Source organism: Astatotilapia calliptera, chromosome 15 (assembly GCF_964374335.1).
Source record: "Astatotilapia calliptera chromosome 15, fAstCal68.1, whole genome shotgun sequence".
Lineage (NCBI taxonomy): Eukaryota > Metazoa > Chordata > Actinopteri > Cichliformes > Cichlidae > Astatotilapia > Astatotilapia calliptera.
In genome coordinates, this window is record NC_137436.1 from 2,367,694 (window position 1) to 2,384,080 (window position 16,387).

General features: G+C 42.1%; 2 protein-coding genes across 2 annotated transcripts in view; both read left to right on the plus strand.

Annotated features, from left to right (window-relative positions):
- Positions 1–2,072: 2,072 nt before the first annotated feature.
- gtf2a1 (general transcription factor IIA, 1) lies at positions 2,073–12,743 on the plus strand. The gene is made up of 10 exons (XM_026142370.2): positions 2,073–2,306; positions 3,996–4,097; positions 5,132–5,309; positions 5,521–5,582; positions 6,356–6,431; positions 6,551–6,672; positions 7,203–7,307; positions 8,364–8,648; positions 9,868–9,957; positions 10,612–12,743. The coding sequence occupies exons 1-10, from the start codon at positions 2,277–2,279 to the stop codon at positions 10,717–10,719; spliced, it is 1,158 nt and encodes a 385-aa protein (XP_025998155.2). The 5' UTR covers positions 2,073–2,276; the 3' UTR covers positions 10,720–12,743.
- cep128 (centrosomal protein 128) overlaps positions 10,976–16,387 on the plus strand; it is a 78,934-nt gene continuing 73,522 nt past the window's right edge. Inside the window, exon 1 of the mRNA XM_080289974.1 lies at positions 10,976–11,109. The gene's annotated coding sequence lies outside the window, so the exon portion shown is untranslated. The remainder of the gene's footprint in view (positions 11,110–16,387) is intronic.

Sequence of the window (16,387 nt, forward strand, 5' to 3'; positions counted from 1 at the left end):
TTCATAATTGAAGCAGAGACCGGCTTAATCTTGAGCCAGTGCCTCCCTGTGCAGCACGCTCCCACCACAACACAACTGGAGCTAGCAGCTCCTCTGTTGCTATGCAACTACAGCGAAGAAGAAGAGGGGGGTGAGAAAAGAAAAGTGTGCATTCTGTGGATCTTTAGAGGGCATCTTACTACTCAGTTACAGAGAGTGAGACTCAAAGGTAGCGACAACATTTCATGGATAACATGGCTTCACGTCTGATGAAATCTCACATTCAGAAGCACAGATTAAACAAAGTCTTTTTCCTATCATGTCACTTCTTTCCTCTTTTTCCCTCCCCAACTGTTCTCCACTGGAAAAGGTTTAAAGTGAATCCAAAAGCACATCCTTGTCAGGGGCGGACAGGCCTTTAATTTCATCTCAGTGAACTAAATGAAATGAATTCAGGTGGTGTAATATGCCATTTCAGAAGAGCCAAACTGAACCGCTGAGTGGATTGATGCACGCGGAGAGCTGTGTGCTCCCCGGTCTATATCATCCATATCCTCAGAATGACCAGCGAGGCAAGTTTCCATGGAGACAGAAGTGGAGGTAACGTTCTCTTGTCAGCTCTCATTTATTGCAAAGCTTTATTGTTTTTTGTGGGGGGTAAATTTCCCCTTTGGTAGTCAGGGCAAGTCTGTTTCAGAGCAAGCAAACAAGGCCAGTGGATGTTGCTCATCCAAAAATTCACTTAAATCTGCTTTTATTGAATAACGTGGAAAACAGTTGCGTGTTTTACAAAGTGGATTGTGTGAGTGTGAGTGTGTGTTTGAGTGTGAGTGTTGAAATGTGGAAGAGAGAGCCTGTTTTCCTGGTGCGTGGTGTGATCACCCTCTTGTGGTGGCACGATGTTACTACATAAAGCACACTGGCCCCACAGAGAAGCATTACAGGTGCAGTTACGAAGCTGGTAAAGGTCAGACTTGTTTAAGAGGCACCTGTGTCGCATGAAAGTATTAAAGTGTGGACCAGTAGTGAAAGAAGCATTCAGATCCTCTGCTTAGGTAAAAGTAGTGCTGAGCTAACACAAGGTCCAACGATTAAGTGCAAAAGTCAATTAAACTGTTGGTGTTGTTACAAGTGAATACATGAAAAAATTATTAGCACTATTTCTTAAATAGCCTTTATGCATTATATGTGATAAGAATATCATGTTTTTCCTATTAATAATGGTTACATCTATAAAAATGTTGGCACTGACAACTGTATAGTGACAATAAAGGCATTCTGTTCTATTCTGTTCTATATGTATATTTTTTAAAATATTATATTTAATCTGCAACAACCAACCTTGGCTATTAGACAAAAGCATTTCTCCAAACATGTTGAATAAAACTGTTAACATTAAAGGAGACATACTATTTCTTGATATTTATTATTATTGTTGGGCTATACTAGTGCAGCTTTACACGAGTCATAGTTTTAAAATAATCTGTATTTATCTTATAGTGGTCTTTGGTTTATTCGCTTTCTAAAATGACATGCTTTAGGTTCTGATTGGCAGCCCCTCAGAAACCCCTGAGAAAACCTGTCTAAAGCCACCCCAAGGCCTGAGCTTTTAGCTCATGATTTGTACATATGCTGAAGGCATTATTTGAATGTTTTCCCATATTTAATATGAGCATCGATCATTACAGCATACAGTTCTAATATATGATGGAAAACAGGAAAAAGAATAGAAAGAAAAAGAAAGAAAAAATGAAATAAGTTAATTTAAAATGACTTAGCTATATGCTAATAGGCTTTTATTAGCATTTTAAGTAACCAGCTACTTTTATCTAATTAATTCCTCTATTTTTAATTCATCACATGGTTCGTAATACTTACACTTTCCCTAACTCAATAAACAAGATCACAGAGCATTAAGCTAATGCGATCACTGAGGATTCAGTTCCGTTTTCTAAAAAAAAAAAAAAGTATTATTAAACTACATTTCCCATGAGCGGCTCTATTAATTGGTCGTCATACTCCGCACGAAATCTCGCGCTATGTGCGACCTGACCCTGCCCTATGTCTCGCGCACTCGCAGCTTCTTCGCTCAGTATATAAAGCAGGACAACGACGGAAGGAGGACGGCTGGGGAGTCGCAGCCCGGGATTGTAAATAAGACCGCCTAAACTGTGTTTTATTTACAAAAGTGATGCCGGCTGTTTTAAAATATCTTTCCCAGTTGTTTTAAATCGTTTTTCGTAATTTTTGGCTCTATTCCTCGCCTATTTCCGTGTGGTTTTTACACTACGCGTATAATGGCGAGCTCGGCTAACTCGAACCCAGTGGTAAGGATCAATCTCTAAGGATTGTCAGCGGGGGAAAATGGGGGTAAAGTTATTGGAAAGCTGTCGACGAGCTGGTTTTATGTATTACAGTAAAATGAGTCTGCTTTAACAAACACTTCACTGTTATATCTATTAAAGGGAATACTTAAGTTTCAGTCAATCGGCCATTATAATTAGTTTTCGAAACTAGGTAGTTCTTTCATTTGAAACCATCTCGGAGGAGGAATGGCTTACTTTAGAGAGGCAGTGTTTGAGTAAAAATAAGAACACGTGTAGAAACTGAGGTTTAGCGATGAAGATGTAATTCTAATTTAGTGGTTTATCGGCAGGTTGAAGCTTTCATTAGTTGGAAGGTTACTTTACGTGATCACAGTCTAATAGCGTGTATGGCTAAATTCATTTTTGGTAGACGCTTGAGCTGCCAGGTTGTCTAAAAATGCTTGTTTGTTCGTAGGAGGAAGAAATTGTCAATTTAAGCTTTTATTATTGGATAGCTTATGAAATACAGATGTACGCAAAGCACATTGTCATCATCCACGCCGAGAGAATTGAGCGTTTAATATATATAGTTTATATAAATATATATATATTAAAGCCTCCTCAGTAGAAAGTCGTCAACTGCCTCATCATTGTCCACCATTCCACGACCAGAAGGCAGGGTAGCCGTCCCAAACCACTTCTTTAACCCATACCATATCAAATTTGTCCTTGCTACCTGCCAGCAGAGCCAAAAAATATTTAGCCAAAGCTGAGCACTGATAAGCTAAGACACCGAAAATGTCCTTCACATTCCGCCACACACTATTTAAAAGAAAAAGGCTGTCGAGCGCGCACTCTGCGGCTCCGTAAAATGGCTTCCTCGTCTCCCTTCTCTCTCGGTTCTGGCCCTCCTCCTTTTCGCTGCCTGGTTTTTATACAGCCATATTGGCTCTCTAATATAGACTGCCCGGGATGGGAAGGTGCTACTCGACGCTACGTCACCGGCTCTACATATAAACAGCAGACTGAGCTTTAAATAGTGAGGAGCAGACAGGCCGAGGGGGAGGGAAGGAGAGACCGAGGTCTGCGCTGCGGACATCGGGGCAGCGCAGTGCGGTGGCCCGCGCGTGTGTCGCTTTGTTTCAGCCTCGTATCACTCCGCTGAGACGGGACCGTTGGGCCCTGGCGGAGCTATAAACGTTATGTCTGCTTTTTCCAGCGCGCGCGCAGTTCAGACCCCGGGGACATGATGTTTACCTTAGTAGTAGTAACATAAAGAGCTAGTTTATATGGGTTAGCATAACAAGGCACGTAGCGCCGTGGAAACGCTGCAGCACGAACCCCACACATGATACTCAAGTGGGGGCAGTTTTAGAGTTTAGCTGCCCGCGTGCAACAACTATTACCGTGTCATACCAATGAAAGTCAGTGTGGCGAGGCGTAAATAAATGTGATAATTATAACACCATCAGCTGTATACTTGATGTTTTGTTGTCGTTTTGGCAGCTGGGAAGCCCAAAGAGGAGGTGTGTTTGCTAAGTACACTGTTGAGGGCTAATTTTGACATAAAACCCAAGCTCATAATGATCAATACTGACTGTACCAGACATGTTGTTCATGCTTTACTGGGAAAAGCAAAAGTGTCTCTAATATAAACTTCATACTGTAAAAGTTTCTTTCCTCTTTTCTTCTTTTTTTTCTTCCTCACAGCCTAAATTGTACAAGAATGTGATTGACGATGTGATCAATGAGGTGCGAGAGCTGTTCCTGGACGAGGGAGTAGATGAGCAAGTTCTTCTGGAGCTGAAAACGGTAACCGTCCCTGTCAGTGTTGCGCCTGCATATAGTAACTGCAGGGGAAATGCCGCCTCCTGCAGAGGTGTGCGCTCTTTGTAGTAAAGTGTACTGTAGCACGCTCCCCCAAACCAGAGCGCTTTGGAATAACTGCTGACCACTTCCTAGTTTGGAAGCTGTTGTAGTTGCTGTCTGGATGGACAGAAAACAGACTTCTGGAAACTTTCTGATTAACTCACAAAAATGTCATTCATGTCTTGTTCCCCCCCCCCTCCCCCGTTACCATGGTTTCCTGTGATGGATGGTGCTCTCACTGCCACTGATGTGTTGCAGAATTTGCTTTGCAGCGATTTCTGTATGAGTTTTCTGGTGCAATCACCACCTTATATTCCAGTGTGACTTTCAGTGTTGCTTTACTGTTATAACACCTGCGTATGCCTGTGAGAAGGTGGTGTCTGAATACCATTGAAATGACAACTCAAACAGTGTGTACACTGCATGATATGCTCAATTCAAGAGGAGGCTATGGCACATAAGCCTACTAGGCAATGTGATTGACACAAATAAGCAAAAAATTCAGTCTTAGCTTCATGGATTAAACCAGTTTATTTGACCTCACTTTGAGTTTGTGACCCATTAGTTAATATTGATGTCTGGCTCTCTTCCACAGTCTCTTTTACCTGGTTCCCCCCCTGAGCCTGGTTGTGTTGGAGCTTTCTTCCTGTTAAAAGGGAGATTTTCCTTCCCATTGTCACCAAACACTTGCTCAAAGGGGGTCGTCTGTTAGGTTTTCTCTGTATTATTGTACCTTACAACATGAAGCACCTTGAAGATGACTGTTGTGACTATAAAAATAAAACTGAATTAATTTAAACGATCGGCACGTCTGGTCGGTGTGATGCGTTCACAGGTGTGTCGATAATGACAGAATCTGCGCTAAACATTTACCTGGATGGAGATTTTCATTTGAAAACATGTTAGCATGGATTTAAATGGCGTCTTTGGCAGCTTTCTAACACATGTCTTTGTGCTGCCTCCGTTTGTCTCTACAGCTATGGGAGAACAAGCTTTTGCAGTCCAAGGCAGTGGAGGGCTTCCACACTGACGAGCAGAAAGCCCTGCAGGCCGCACAGCAGCAGCAACAACAGGTTCAGCAGGTCCAACAAGTCCAGCAGGTGACCCAGCCAGCTCAGTCCCAGCAAGTCATCCTGCCGCCCCAGCAACAGCAAGGTTAGCCAGCAGTGGCACACAGTGGTAAAAACATTTCTGAACAAGTGCAAAAACCCGTGAACGCCTTTTTGGGCACTAAAAATGTCGCCTGCAGCTTTGAGTTATTTGCCGAACTGGCACAGGAAACAATGAATGCTTACTGATCGTGTGCATTCTTTGTACATTTTATGAAAAATATGAGGAATTGACCTGAAAATGTTTGTCTCCGCAGCTCCCCAGCAGCAAGTCATTGTTCAGGAATCTAAGCTTATACACATGGGTGGAACGGGGATGGTGAGTGGATCATAGCACCAAAAATAAATGAAACTGTTTTTCGGGGAGGCATATAACAAGTAGCAAATGTGTTTATTAACAGACATAGGTGATGCGATATCCATATGTGTGATGAACAGAACGAAGTGCTGCTCATTTTACGTTTTTAACAAATTCAGACATATTTTCTTTGAGTAGAAGTGAGAAGCAAGAGAGGGTCTCTGCAGGCTTCTTCCTTAGTCCAGAATGATTGATCAAGTGTCACACGGATGGGGCAACAGGACTTGGAAGAGATTAACGGACTATTTAATAGCCAGGACTGCAGTGGATATAAGCCAGCAGTAATGCATCCTCCCACATGCTACTGCTGTGTCTAATACGCACTGACAAACACACCTTTCCGTCATCGAGTGAAATATGCAGGAGATCTTTTCCACTTTTTTCAACAGCACATGTTTAACGCAGCATCTGTCCATATGAAGCTTTCATCTCTGCTGCTGCTTCTTTCTGTTTTCTGCAAGTGATTTTTGTATAATCCTCAAACGGTTCTTCAAAGCTTCACTTGCCAATTTTTAATCGTTTTCCAGTGGCTTTGTAGATGCAGCGAGAGGACAAACATGCTGCTTTTATCATGTCAGTCAATGCAATCTGAAGTTCAGTGCTTTAAATTGTAAAGAAGTTCAAAAACATTAAGTACTTAACATTGAAGTCTTTCATTCTTGAACCCTGAAATCCTCTGCTTCTGTATTATTTTGCATGCTTGTCACCGCGTGTGTTCTTCTTTCCTCCTCTAGAGTGCAGCAGCTACCGCAGCAACCCTGGCTTTGCCCACAGCGGTCACCCAATACCAACAGCTCCTCACCAGCCAAGGTAAAACATGTTTATTTGCATTAAATTGCAAAGAAATGCTGTTTTCTCTCTGAACTATCTTCATGTGTAAAACTATATTTACACAACGTGCACCCACATGCTTTGTTTTAACGTCTCAGGCCAGATCCTGCAGTTAGTCCGTGGTCCCAACGGGGCTCAGTACATCATCCAGCCCCAGCAGCAGATCCTCCTGCAGCAGCAGATGCAGCCTGGTGGCGTGCAGGCACCGGTAATACAGCAGGTAAGAACTGTCACGCAGAGGGGCAGGGCTGCATATGACAGGAGGAAATGTGTGTGAAAAACAAAGCCAAATGGAGAGAGGTGGGGGGAAAAAGTCGTGGTGTGTCTGATTTATCTGCGTAATCAGTTCAGTGTCCGTTTGTGACAAGTAGGTTAAATAAGGCTACATATCTGTGGGCCCTGTGGCTCTGACACAGTGGAAGAATCAATTCTTGGAAAAATAACCTCGAAATATGTAAGAAGTGCCATGAAAAACATGAAATGATTCTGGGAAATCGGGAGGATGCTGATTGCTCAGAGCTTACCACTTACCCCAAAAGAAATAGATCCATGACTCCACTACTTGTGACTTTTCCTAAATAAAAACACAGATTCAGATCAAAACTAGTGCCAAATTTCATTCATTCAGTTTAAATTGAGTCGGTTAAAATGTTGCAAAAGTGTTGTGCATATTCAGGTGGAGATCTTGTTTTAAAATAGAGTTTACATGTCGTGTTTGGGGTTTTTTTCCCTTCTCTAATATCTGTTTAGGTTCTGGCTCCTCTGCCAGGAGGCCTGTCCCAGCAAGCAGGAGTCATCATACAGCCGCAGCAGATTGTCTTAACCCCAGGAAACAAAGTCCAAGGCAATACACAGGTCAGAACTTCAGTTCCTCCTGCACTCATTCCATTTATATGGAAGTAGTTTATGCTCTATAGTAGTGTTTCCTCCATTTCTGTTCTCTTTGTTGTTTAGAGAAATTAGAGTCTGTTTAATGTTTTAGAGGAGCGTCTGGGAAACCTTTGTTATTAATAATAACACCTGCACTGTGAAAGCATCGCGCATCAGTCAGTGTCACAGATCAGCCGATTACACTGACAAACAGCATTTCCACTCAGATGTAGTTTTGGTGTGAGTAACTATGGAAAGATTTGGTTAGCTGGCCAGTGTAACTGAGCTACACTGCAAAAATCTGCAACGTTAGCTTTTAAATCAACAGGCTAACATTAGCTCAGAGCAGAGGTCTTCCCTCCACGAGTTCAGTTCTTTAATAACTTTTTCTTTCAGCTGTTAGCCAGCATTAGCTTACTTGCTAACACAGACAAATATCTTGATACCCAACATGGCGACTAGCTGGCAGACCTTATCTTTGCTACAAAAATGCTCCTTGAAGTCGCATCATTTTTGCTGTCCTGTCCTTTGCTGTCCTGTCCTGTTACCAGTCACCTTGTGGAGCATTGGACTGCCATTACCTCATAAGACTTTGTTGTTACACTTTCTCTTACCGTACATTACTAAATCTCCATTTGCACTATTTGCCTATTTGCACTACTCTGCCTGGTTTACACTCAATGTCACTTACCCATTATATTGTATATTGTATAGCTTTCTTGTTATATGTAAAATTGTATTTATTTAAATTTTTACTTTTTAATTATTTTACTTGCATTTTTAATCACTTTTATATTTAAATATATTTAAATGTTCATTTGCTATTTATCTAGGGATTGAGAGTAACGCAATTTCTATTCTCTGTATGTCCTGTACATGTGGCAGAATCAACAAATAAAGTTGACTTTGACTTTGACTTTATTTTGGCTTTGAGTTGGAGTCTGTTGTGTAAAGAGCTGGTTATTTTGTCCCACATGAAAGCAATGCTAACATCATATGGGCGTACATGTTTTTAAACTCTGAGTTTCTTTCTACCGTCAGGTGATGCAAGCAGCAGCTATGGCGCCACAGCCCAGCCAGGCAGCAACAGCTCAGGTCCAGCAGGTCCAGCAGGCCCCAGGAGCGACTGCACCACAAGCCTCAGCGCAGCCCCAGGCCCAACAGCAGCAACAGGCCCAGCCTCAGGCACAGCAGCCTCCCATGATGCTGCAGGTGGACGGAACCGGGGAGACGTCTTCAGAAGAGGACGAGGATGAGGAGGAGTACGACGAAGATGACGATGAGGAGAAAGACAAGGATGGAGCAGAAGATGGGCAGGTTGAAGAGGTGAGCAAGGGAGGAAATAAGAGTGTTCAAAAACTCGCACGTTAAAGTTGCAGTAGGCAAGAATTTTATGGTCATTTAATATGAAGTAAGAAAGCCGTAAACTTGTAGCACTGATGTTTCTGCCCCTCTTCAGAGCTTTTGTTTTCCAGAGTAGCTAGCAGTAGCTTTCCACAGGTAGCTGTCGTTAAACCCCGAAGAAGTAGCTCTGTCCCAGAATTCATAGCGCGGCCCAGCTCAGTTTCCAACAATGGCGGCAGCTAGTTAGTTTTAATATTACTCTTATTATTCTTTCTGGGTCACAAAATAAACGTTTAACATATTTTCAGGCCAGAATGTAGCTGTGTAAACCTCAAATATCTGCTCAGTTTATCAAGACACCGCATATTTTCAAAAGCGCTCCGACGTTTTCGGAGACGTCTGTTACCCACTAGCTAGCTAGTAGCTCGATAGCTAGCCGGGGGCTAGGCTCACTAGCGCCGTGAGAACACCGGACTCCCGGCAAATCGTTTTCAAACCCACCGCTGTCTTTCACTACTCAGGTTAAACATGATATATAAGTCACTTAGATAACTTAACAATGTTATTGTTTGGCTTTTTTTTAGTATTTTATTTGTTCCTGAGTAAATCGGTTTGGCTGAGATTAAAGTTATAGTTTTTACACAGCTGAATAAACTCAAGCAGACAGCTGATTATCAGAAGTGTGAGATGCTCGAGAATTTACTCCGGTGTCCTGTTATATTTTAGATAGCAAGGAGTTTATTAAACTTCACTGAAACAATCTGCAGATTTCATTAAAATTTAATAAACTATCATCTTGTCTTTATTTTTAGTTAGCACAGACCTTAAAAGCTTAAAGCTGTAAGCTAATGATAGTTATATAAGAGCAGATGCTGCTGGTACAATAAGCTGTACGTTTTACATCCAATGGATGATGATCTGATTAGTCGACTATCAAAATAATCGTTTGTGGCAGCCCTACTACAAAGGTTACTCTGTAGTTTGTGTGGCTTTTCTGCAGAAGATTTTATAACACAGCAGGTTATATTTGGCACTGTTTGGTATCGGGCAAAAAGGAGAACGGGTTTAAAATCAAACTATTACTTGTTGCAATCTAGATTTGTGCTTTTACTGTTTAAATAAAGAAAATCCCGAATCTTAAACCACGTTTCTGAGCAGCAAACATTTGTGATGAATCTGATTGTTTTGGTTTCCTACTCAGGAGCCGCTGAACAGTGGAGACGACGTCAGCGACGAAGAGGACCAGGAGCTGTTTGAAACAGACAACGTAGTGGTGTGCCAGTACGACAAGGTAGGAACTGATATATTCTGAAAGGCTGCAGTGTGTTCAAACCTGCCTGTGTATAAATATGCGAGTGCCTCTTTGGTACTTTTATGACATGTCTTGATATAGATCCTCCTGCGCTGGGGCCCGTTGGCTTTTATGCATATCCGACTCGTTTAGTTTCACATCAGCATCCAGACAAAGACATTAACGCTGAGATTTGCAGAAGCAGTGAAAACAAAGAGATTATAAAATAACAGCGCAGAGCAGTTTTACCGTGTTAATGTGATTGGTACTCAGCATCGCTGTCAGCCTTTGTTTGCCAGTATCATTCAGGGCGCTGGAAAGGCTGCTGTAGATTGAAGGACGGGGCTTAAACAGTTTTCACAGCAGCCTCCTCGTTTTTGGGGGAAAATGTCAGAAATCGTTAAAGAGGTATTTCACATTCCTTGTTGTGAGTCTTCACTGTTTGCCTTTGATTCCCATCACAAAGCATCGAGTTGTTACATTATTTGATGTTAATTCAGTGGAGAAAGGCTCCAGCAGCGGTTAATGCCACAGTGAGTTTGTCTGGCCTCGGCGCAGAGGCTAAAGACATCAGTCTGCGTCCACTGTAAGCTGAAACAATGTCCATCTGTCCTTGACGCCTACAACACTCATTTCCTTCTCTTTACTCTGCAGATTCACAGAAGTAAGAACAAATGGAAATTCCACCTGAAGGATGGGATCATGAATCTGAACGGGAGAGACTACGTCTTCTCCAAAGCCATCGGGGATGCCGAGTGGTGAAGCAGAAAAAGGAACGGGAGAAAGCAACAGGAGCAGGATCTCTGTAACTCCTATCCAGTTAACAGACAGTTTAGCATCCTTCCACATCCTGTGACTGGATTCATTCAGGAAACTGTTTCTGAGACTCAGAACTCTTGAGACAAACCCAAAGGACTGTGAGGTACTGTAAAACCCGGGTGTAGTCAGAAAACACTCGACTAGCCTTGCGGGATGAGAAACCAACAGAGGAAGGGAAAAGCCCCGTGAGCCGAGCACCGTTTCTCTTTATTTCTTCTTCCAGGCTTCTCTGCCTTTCCCCCCCAGAGAATTCACCTAACTTTGGAAAGAAAGCATTTCACCATCATACAGGTGTAGAGGACCAGGGTGACCTCGGCTTCCCTGCCACACAAGGTCAGAGGTCATTCGTTATAACCCCATAGATGAGAAACACCTTTGCAATCACTGTAGTCGGTTGACTGGATTGACTCGTGTCTACGTTCGTGTCCAAACTTAGTGCCACCAGTCGAGATCGCTGCCTTTAGAACGACCAGAATCACCTGTTTTTGGCTTCTTTTTTTAATATCCTAATTCTGTCTGAATTCACGTTTATGAAAAAGGTGCTCCAGAGTGTTTTTATGTAGGCGACCTGTTCTTTAAACATTATGTTTTAAATGCGTTTAATGAAGGAGTTAAAAAAGAAGGTAAAATAACATCACCTTACAATAACTCATTTTTTTTATCTTCGTCGCAGCACTTAACCCCCCCTCCCCCAGCACCCCCCCACTGGCTTCTCTGGGGCTTCATTCCATCTTTAACGTTAAGAATAAAATAAAGATAAAAGCGTGAGACACTGAATTCATTTAAGGATTGTACAAAGGTGTCTCAGTTTGTCCTGTTGGTGAATCGCCTTTGCTTTTATTTTTAGTTCTCTGCAGCCGTCGGAAATTTTGCACTGTCGGTTTATCAGTGTGTTGTGAAGTCAGTCAGTCCACTTAATCAATAGCCGCAGAGACGTGTGTGTGTGTGTGTGTGTGTGTGTGTGTGTGTGTGTGTGTGTGTGTGTGTGTGTGTGTGTGTGTGTGTGTGTGTGTGTGTGTGTGGGACTGTACAGACACGTGGTGAGTGTGTGTCGTTGTCGCTGGTTTTCTGTGAAAAGGTTTCAGTTTATTTCTCTCACAGTCTGAAAATGTCACAGAGCAGTGAGGTTGGTGTCTGTCCTGTTTTTTCTATTTATTTCTGAAAGTTCATAAATTGTTTTTCTTTTTTTTAAGGTTGGAAAGCCGCACCAAACTGTGCTCTTATAATCTAACAAGTGTTCCTTTTTCTTTTCTTTTCTCCTTTCTTCTTATGTCAGCCTGATAAAAGCTGCACGGCGCTGTTTTCCAAACCATTTCGTCCACCGTATGTTCTCGTCTGCTTCCGTTTTATTCATGACTTTTAAACTGAGGATATTTTCTATCCAAGTGAGTTTAACTCGAGGGGGGGTTGTGTGTGTCTCTGCAGTTTGTTTTTAGTGCCCCTGTTGCAGCAGTTTGAAATAAAGTATATATGTGTTTTGACTGTTGTGTCGACGTGGTGCTTGGGTGGCTCCATAGTTGTTTTTTAGCTGCACAAAGAAAACCCTGATACAGGACCTGATGGAGAAAACAGAACATTTTTCACACGATTTAGTTGAATTATATGAAATTTTTACATGAAAGGCCAAAGGAAGACTTTCCACACATGGCCCCCAGTAGATTTATTTCCTTTCCTCTGTTCGTCATTTCCATATGTAGATGTCGTGCGTGCCTTTTTGAACTTTAGTTCAGTTTTTGGTGGGGGGGGGTCACAGATGTTAGACTGAGAAGGATGTCTTATTAAACTGTGCTCTATAACCATTTTGTCGTGTGTTCTGCTCTTCTGATGATTAATGAACTGTACTGTTGGTATTCGTGTAATTTTCCTAAATCAAGTTTGGAATCAAACTCAAGGTTGTGCTTTGAATACATAAAGTTGTCTTTTGCATAAAAAGAAAGAAAGAAAATTAAAATTTAATTTTTGCATTATTTTGTGGCCTAAATCAGTGTCACTCTCGCCCCCTCTGTTTCTTCCTACCTTCTTCTGTGATACCTGGTCAGCTTTTTGGTTCTGCGCTGATAAAAGCAAATTTATCGATTACTCGTGGGAGCATCTTGAACACTAAACTATTTAACTGTTATTTCAGTTACTTTTAAACTATTTTTGCTCACATTTTTAATCCTGTTGAGACTCCGTTTTTAACTGCTACTATTAGATGTGGCTCGAGCGGTAGAGCAGGTAGTCTAATAATCAGAAGGTCAGCGGTTCCTCCAGTTTACCAGCTGGAGGGGTTCCTGGCCAAGATCATTAGGAAGTGTTTAAATATGTGTGTATAAAAGTTGCGCTTCACCAATTCAGTCTCCATTTCCGATTTGTGTCACACTTCTTCTAGGGGAGTAGTTGGTGAGTATCGTCAGTATCGTCTGGAGCAATCTGTTAGCGGCCGAGGCAATCAAAGGTTTTTGAGTCAGTACTGTGTACTCTTTAGTAAACGGTTTCATTTTGCACGTGAGATAGCATCAGTTTTCTGTGAGCGTCAACACACATTTTTCCCGGTGGTTGCCAGGGGGTCGTGAATCTCTAGCAAGATGGCAGTCAGTTTGATCGTGACCGCCTTCAGCCTCTGGCAGCTACTAGGATGCATCTTATCCTCACAAACGGTGGTTGGCAGGTGGTCATGGACTGGTCTTTAGTAGAACTGCAACTGCTACAGTGTTACACATTTGAAATGGTGGAAAATTAGCAGTCACATGACTGCAAGACCTTAACAAATACCAGTCCCCTTCCCATTTAGTGAGCCAACTGTTTCATGAGTTTATTACTTATGTGTTTCATTATTCTTTAATGAAACTTCTAATGGCGTTCATACTTTTTAAATGTTTTTGGTTGTTTTTTTCTCTGACATTTAAATTTTAAATCTGTTTCCAAGACACTCAAACCAGTAGTCCTGTCTGCTAGCTACCAATGACGACGGAGTTTTGTAGCATGGCTGAAGCTGGTACTGTAAATATATATGAGGTACATTGTTTTGTGTAGAGAGTGAGCCACATTTTACACATTAGGAATCAAGGCAGTTGAATCCATTGAAACTTTGAGTGACAAAGATGACAACAAGGACTAATTTCTTTTAAGCAGCGCCTCGGACAAACATCAGGAGCCAAACACTTTTGTTTCTTCTTTTCTTTCTGTGGTTTAAGTTGTTAAGTTGGCCCTCGATTTAACTCAAAGGAGCATGAAATGTCTTAAATCTATCTTGTCTTAAGCTGTAGCTAACTACAGTTATTTTTGTCTTTAGCAAACCGTTATCTTTTTGCTAACTTGCTAACCAGCTAAAGGCGCTCGGTGTCAAAGGCTTACTGTCTGACAGACAGCGGGGATTATCCTCCTTGCAGACATGGGTATCTGTAAACACCATTCATAAGTCTTTCTGTGACACTTCTCTGAAGTATGTACTTGTGTTTATGTTAGGCGTCTTTGTGGATGAGTCACACAGTCACAAACAAATGGGCAGACATGGTTGTCTGCAAGGACCAACCATCCAAGTCTTCATCACTGTGGCCCACGTGCTCCGGGAACGTGCTGTAATACGGCTTTAACTCAGCACGATTCAGATTTCTTGATTGAAATATAATCCTTGCACATTCTGTCTTTGTCGCTGCGTAACAGCTCTGTAGGATCACTTTCATGCATTTGCTGCAACCTGCACGAGACCCCGAATCTGCATCGCCCAATCTTCTTTTCCATTTTTCTATATCCCACCATCTGGATGACTGTCAGGGTTTGCACAGCATGGGCGTTTTCCCGGCTTTTCCTCTAATTCCTACCCAAACCGACACAATCCCAGCGTATTTCCTTTCAGGTAATTATGAGATAAAGGTGTGGTGCAGTCGGGGATCAAAGCTGAATCAGAAACTACATGGAGATTTTTGCACTTGATTGTAAATGGATTTGAGGGCAGACTGTCACTTCTACAATATATCACACTTCAGCGCTGAATAGACGTAGCGGAGGAGCAGTGTATCCCTGGCTGCTTCTGATGAAGTGGGCCCTTTTGCTACTCCTGGGCACTCAGACATAAGAATCTGAGCTGCTGGCGAATGAGGCTTATAATGAGACCCTGGAGATGTCTTGCTCAGACTCTACAGCTTTCTCTGCTTACCAGCTAACCTGTGGTGACTGCCAATCAGCTACGTAGCAAGTGGAGTAGCCGGGCCTGCTGGCTGTGGCATGTAGAGCTTACAAAAGTCTTAGAAAACAGCAAACTGTGACAAAACAGAAAAAACGGGACAAAAAACCTTCATCTGTTTTCAGCAGAGATTCTGTCTATCCGGACTTTGGCTGCAGCAGGACTTTTATAGTATCCTAGACTGTCTCACGTCAAGCTGTGAATGTTGTTCTAAACAGCTTGTCACTTTTCTTTTTTATTATAGGCCTGCTTCAAAAAGCCAATGCCATATAATTGCTATCTGTGCTGTTATGGGGTGATTTCCTCTGTGGAGTACTTACCGAGTTGATTCAGTCATTCTTACACGAATGGGTAAGTTATTTAAAACTAGGGAACAAAGGTGTATTAAAGTGAAACCTTATTGTGTTTGATACCTCTTTCAACACCTTTCAGAATTGGTCATTTTTAGTTTAGGTGGGGAGGCACTTTAGCTTTGTCCCCATATTTGAGCTGTTTTGGTTTCTTGCACTATAAAACCAAAGAAGCCCTCGACATTATATGAAGCAGTTAGTTTTAAGCATATTCCCAATCTTACCCTAAAGTCATCAGTTTTAATACTTGTGTCTGACTCAAGTAAAAGTCATGTGATTTAAGTCCACGTGGGACAGAAAGCCTGCGATGAATCATCTTCGGCTAAATCTGCAAGTACGGTGCTGCAAAGTCTGCAGTCTTAGTTCACCTCAGTACGCATGAATGCTCCAGCACTTCTCTGCTTTTTGTTTTATTACTGGGGTTGTGCAGGTGGAGTTGCATCACTGTTTCATGTATTTCTGGTTTAGGATCATCTTCACACGGCAACAGCTGTAATTTGAAACGTCGCCTGTCAGCAGGAACTTTCTCAATAAAAACAATTTCCAGTTTATTAGAAATAATTGATCCAAAGTAGACACATGTTCTAAATTGCCTTCCATACACACCTGCACAATAACTAAGGTTTACTATCAGTAGTATAGAGTAGCACTTGTCACATCATCCTGTGTATAAAGTATTAGAATGTATTTTGTTGAAGGCTTGGAGCCATTTTTCTTTCCTGGTTTAACTCAAGTGTCTGCAAAGGTTGTAGATCCTAAATATGAAACTCATTTCCTGATGAGTGAAACCACCTGCAGAACAACAGAAGAATGAATGTTTTCACTGACTAAAACCCTGCAGTTCGCTCTGGTCATCATTCAAGAGCTCTCCAGGAGACAGAGGAACTTGACTCTTTAAGAGGGCCATCCACGTTGACCGGGCCAACGAAAGGAATGACGCCAAAAATGCAAGAGATTTCTTTTTGTTTCCACAACCAAACACTGGATGCATACTCGTAGGCTTTGACCTCGTCAGTCCCTCTGTTCACGACTCCTTTTCCCACTCTATTTGAGTTTGGCAACCTAATCCGGTGTTATCGAGGTGCATCGTCGGGGA

Bases quoted from the DNA above. Each gene is read 5' to 3' on its own strand.
- gtf2a1 (XM_026142370.2), top strand. From the start codon at position 2,277: ATGGCGAGCTCGGCTAACTCGAACCCAGTG. The intron at 2,307-3,995 runs GTAAGGATCAAT...TCTTCCTCACAG, and splicing joins CGGCTAACTCGAACCCAGTG to CCTAAATTGTACAAGAATGT. The intron at 9,958-10,611 runs GTAGGAACTGAT...TTTACTCTGCAG, and splicing joins TGGTGTGCCAGTACGACAAG to ATTCACAGAAGTAAGAACAA.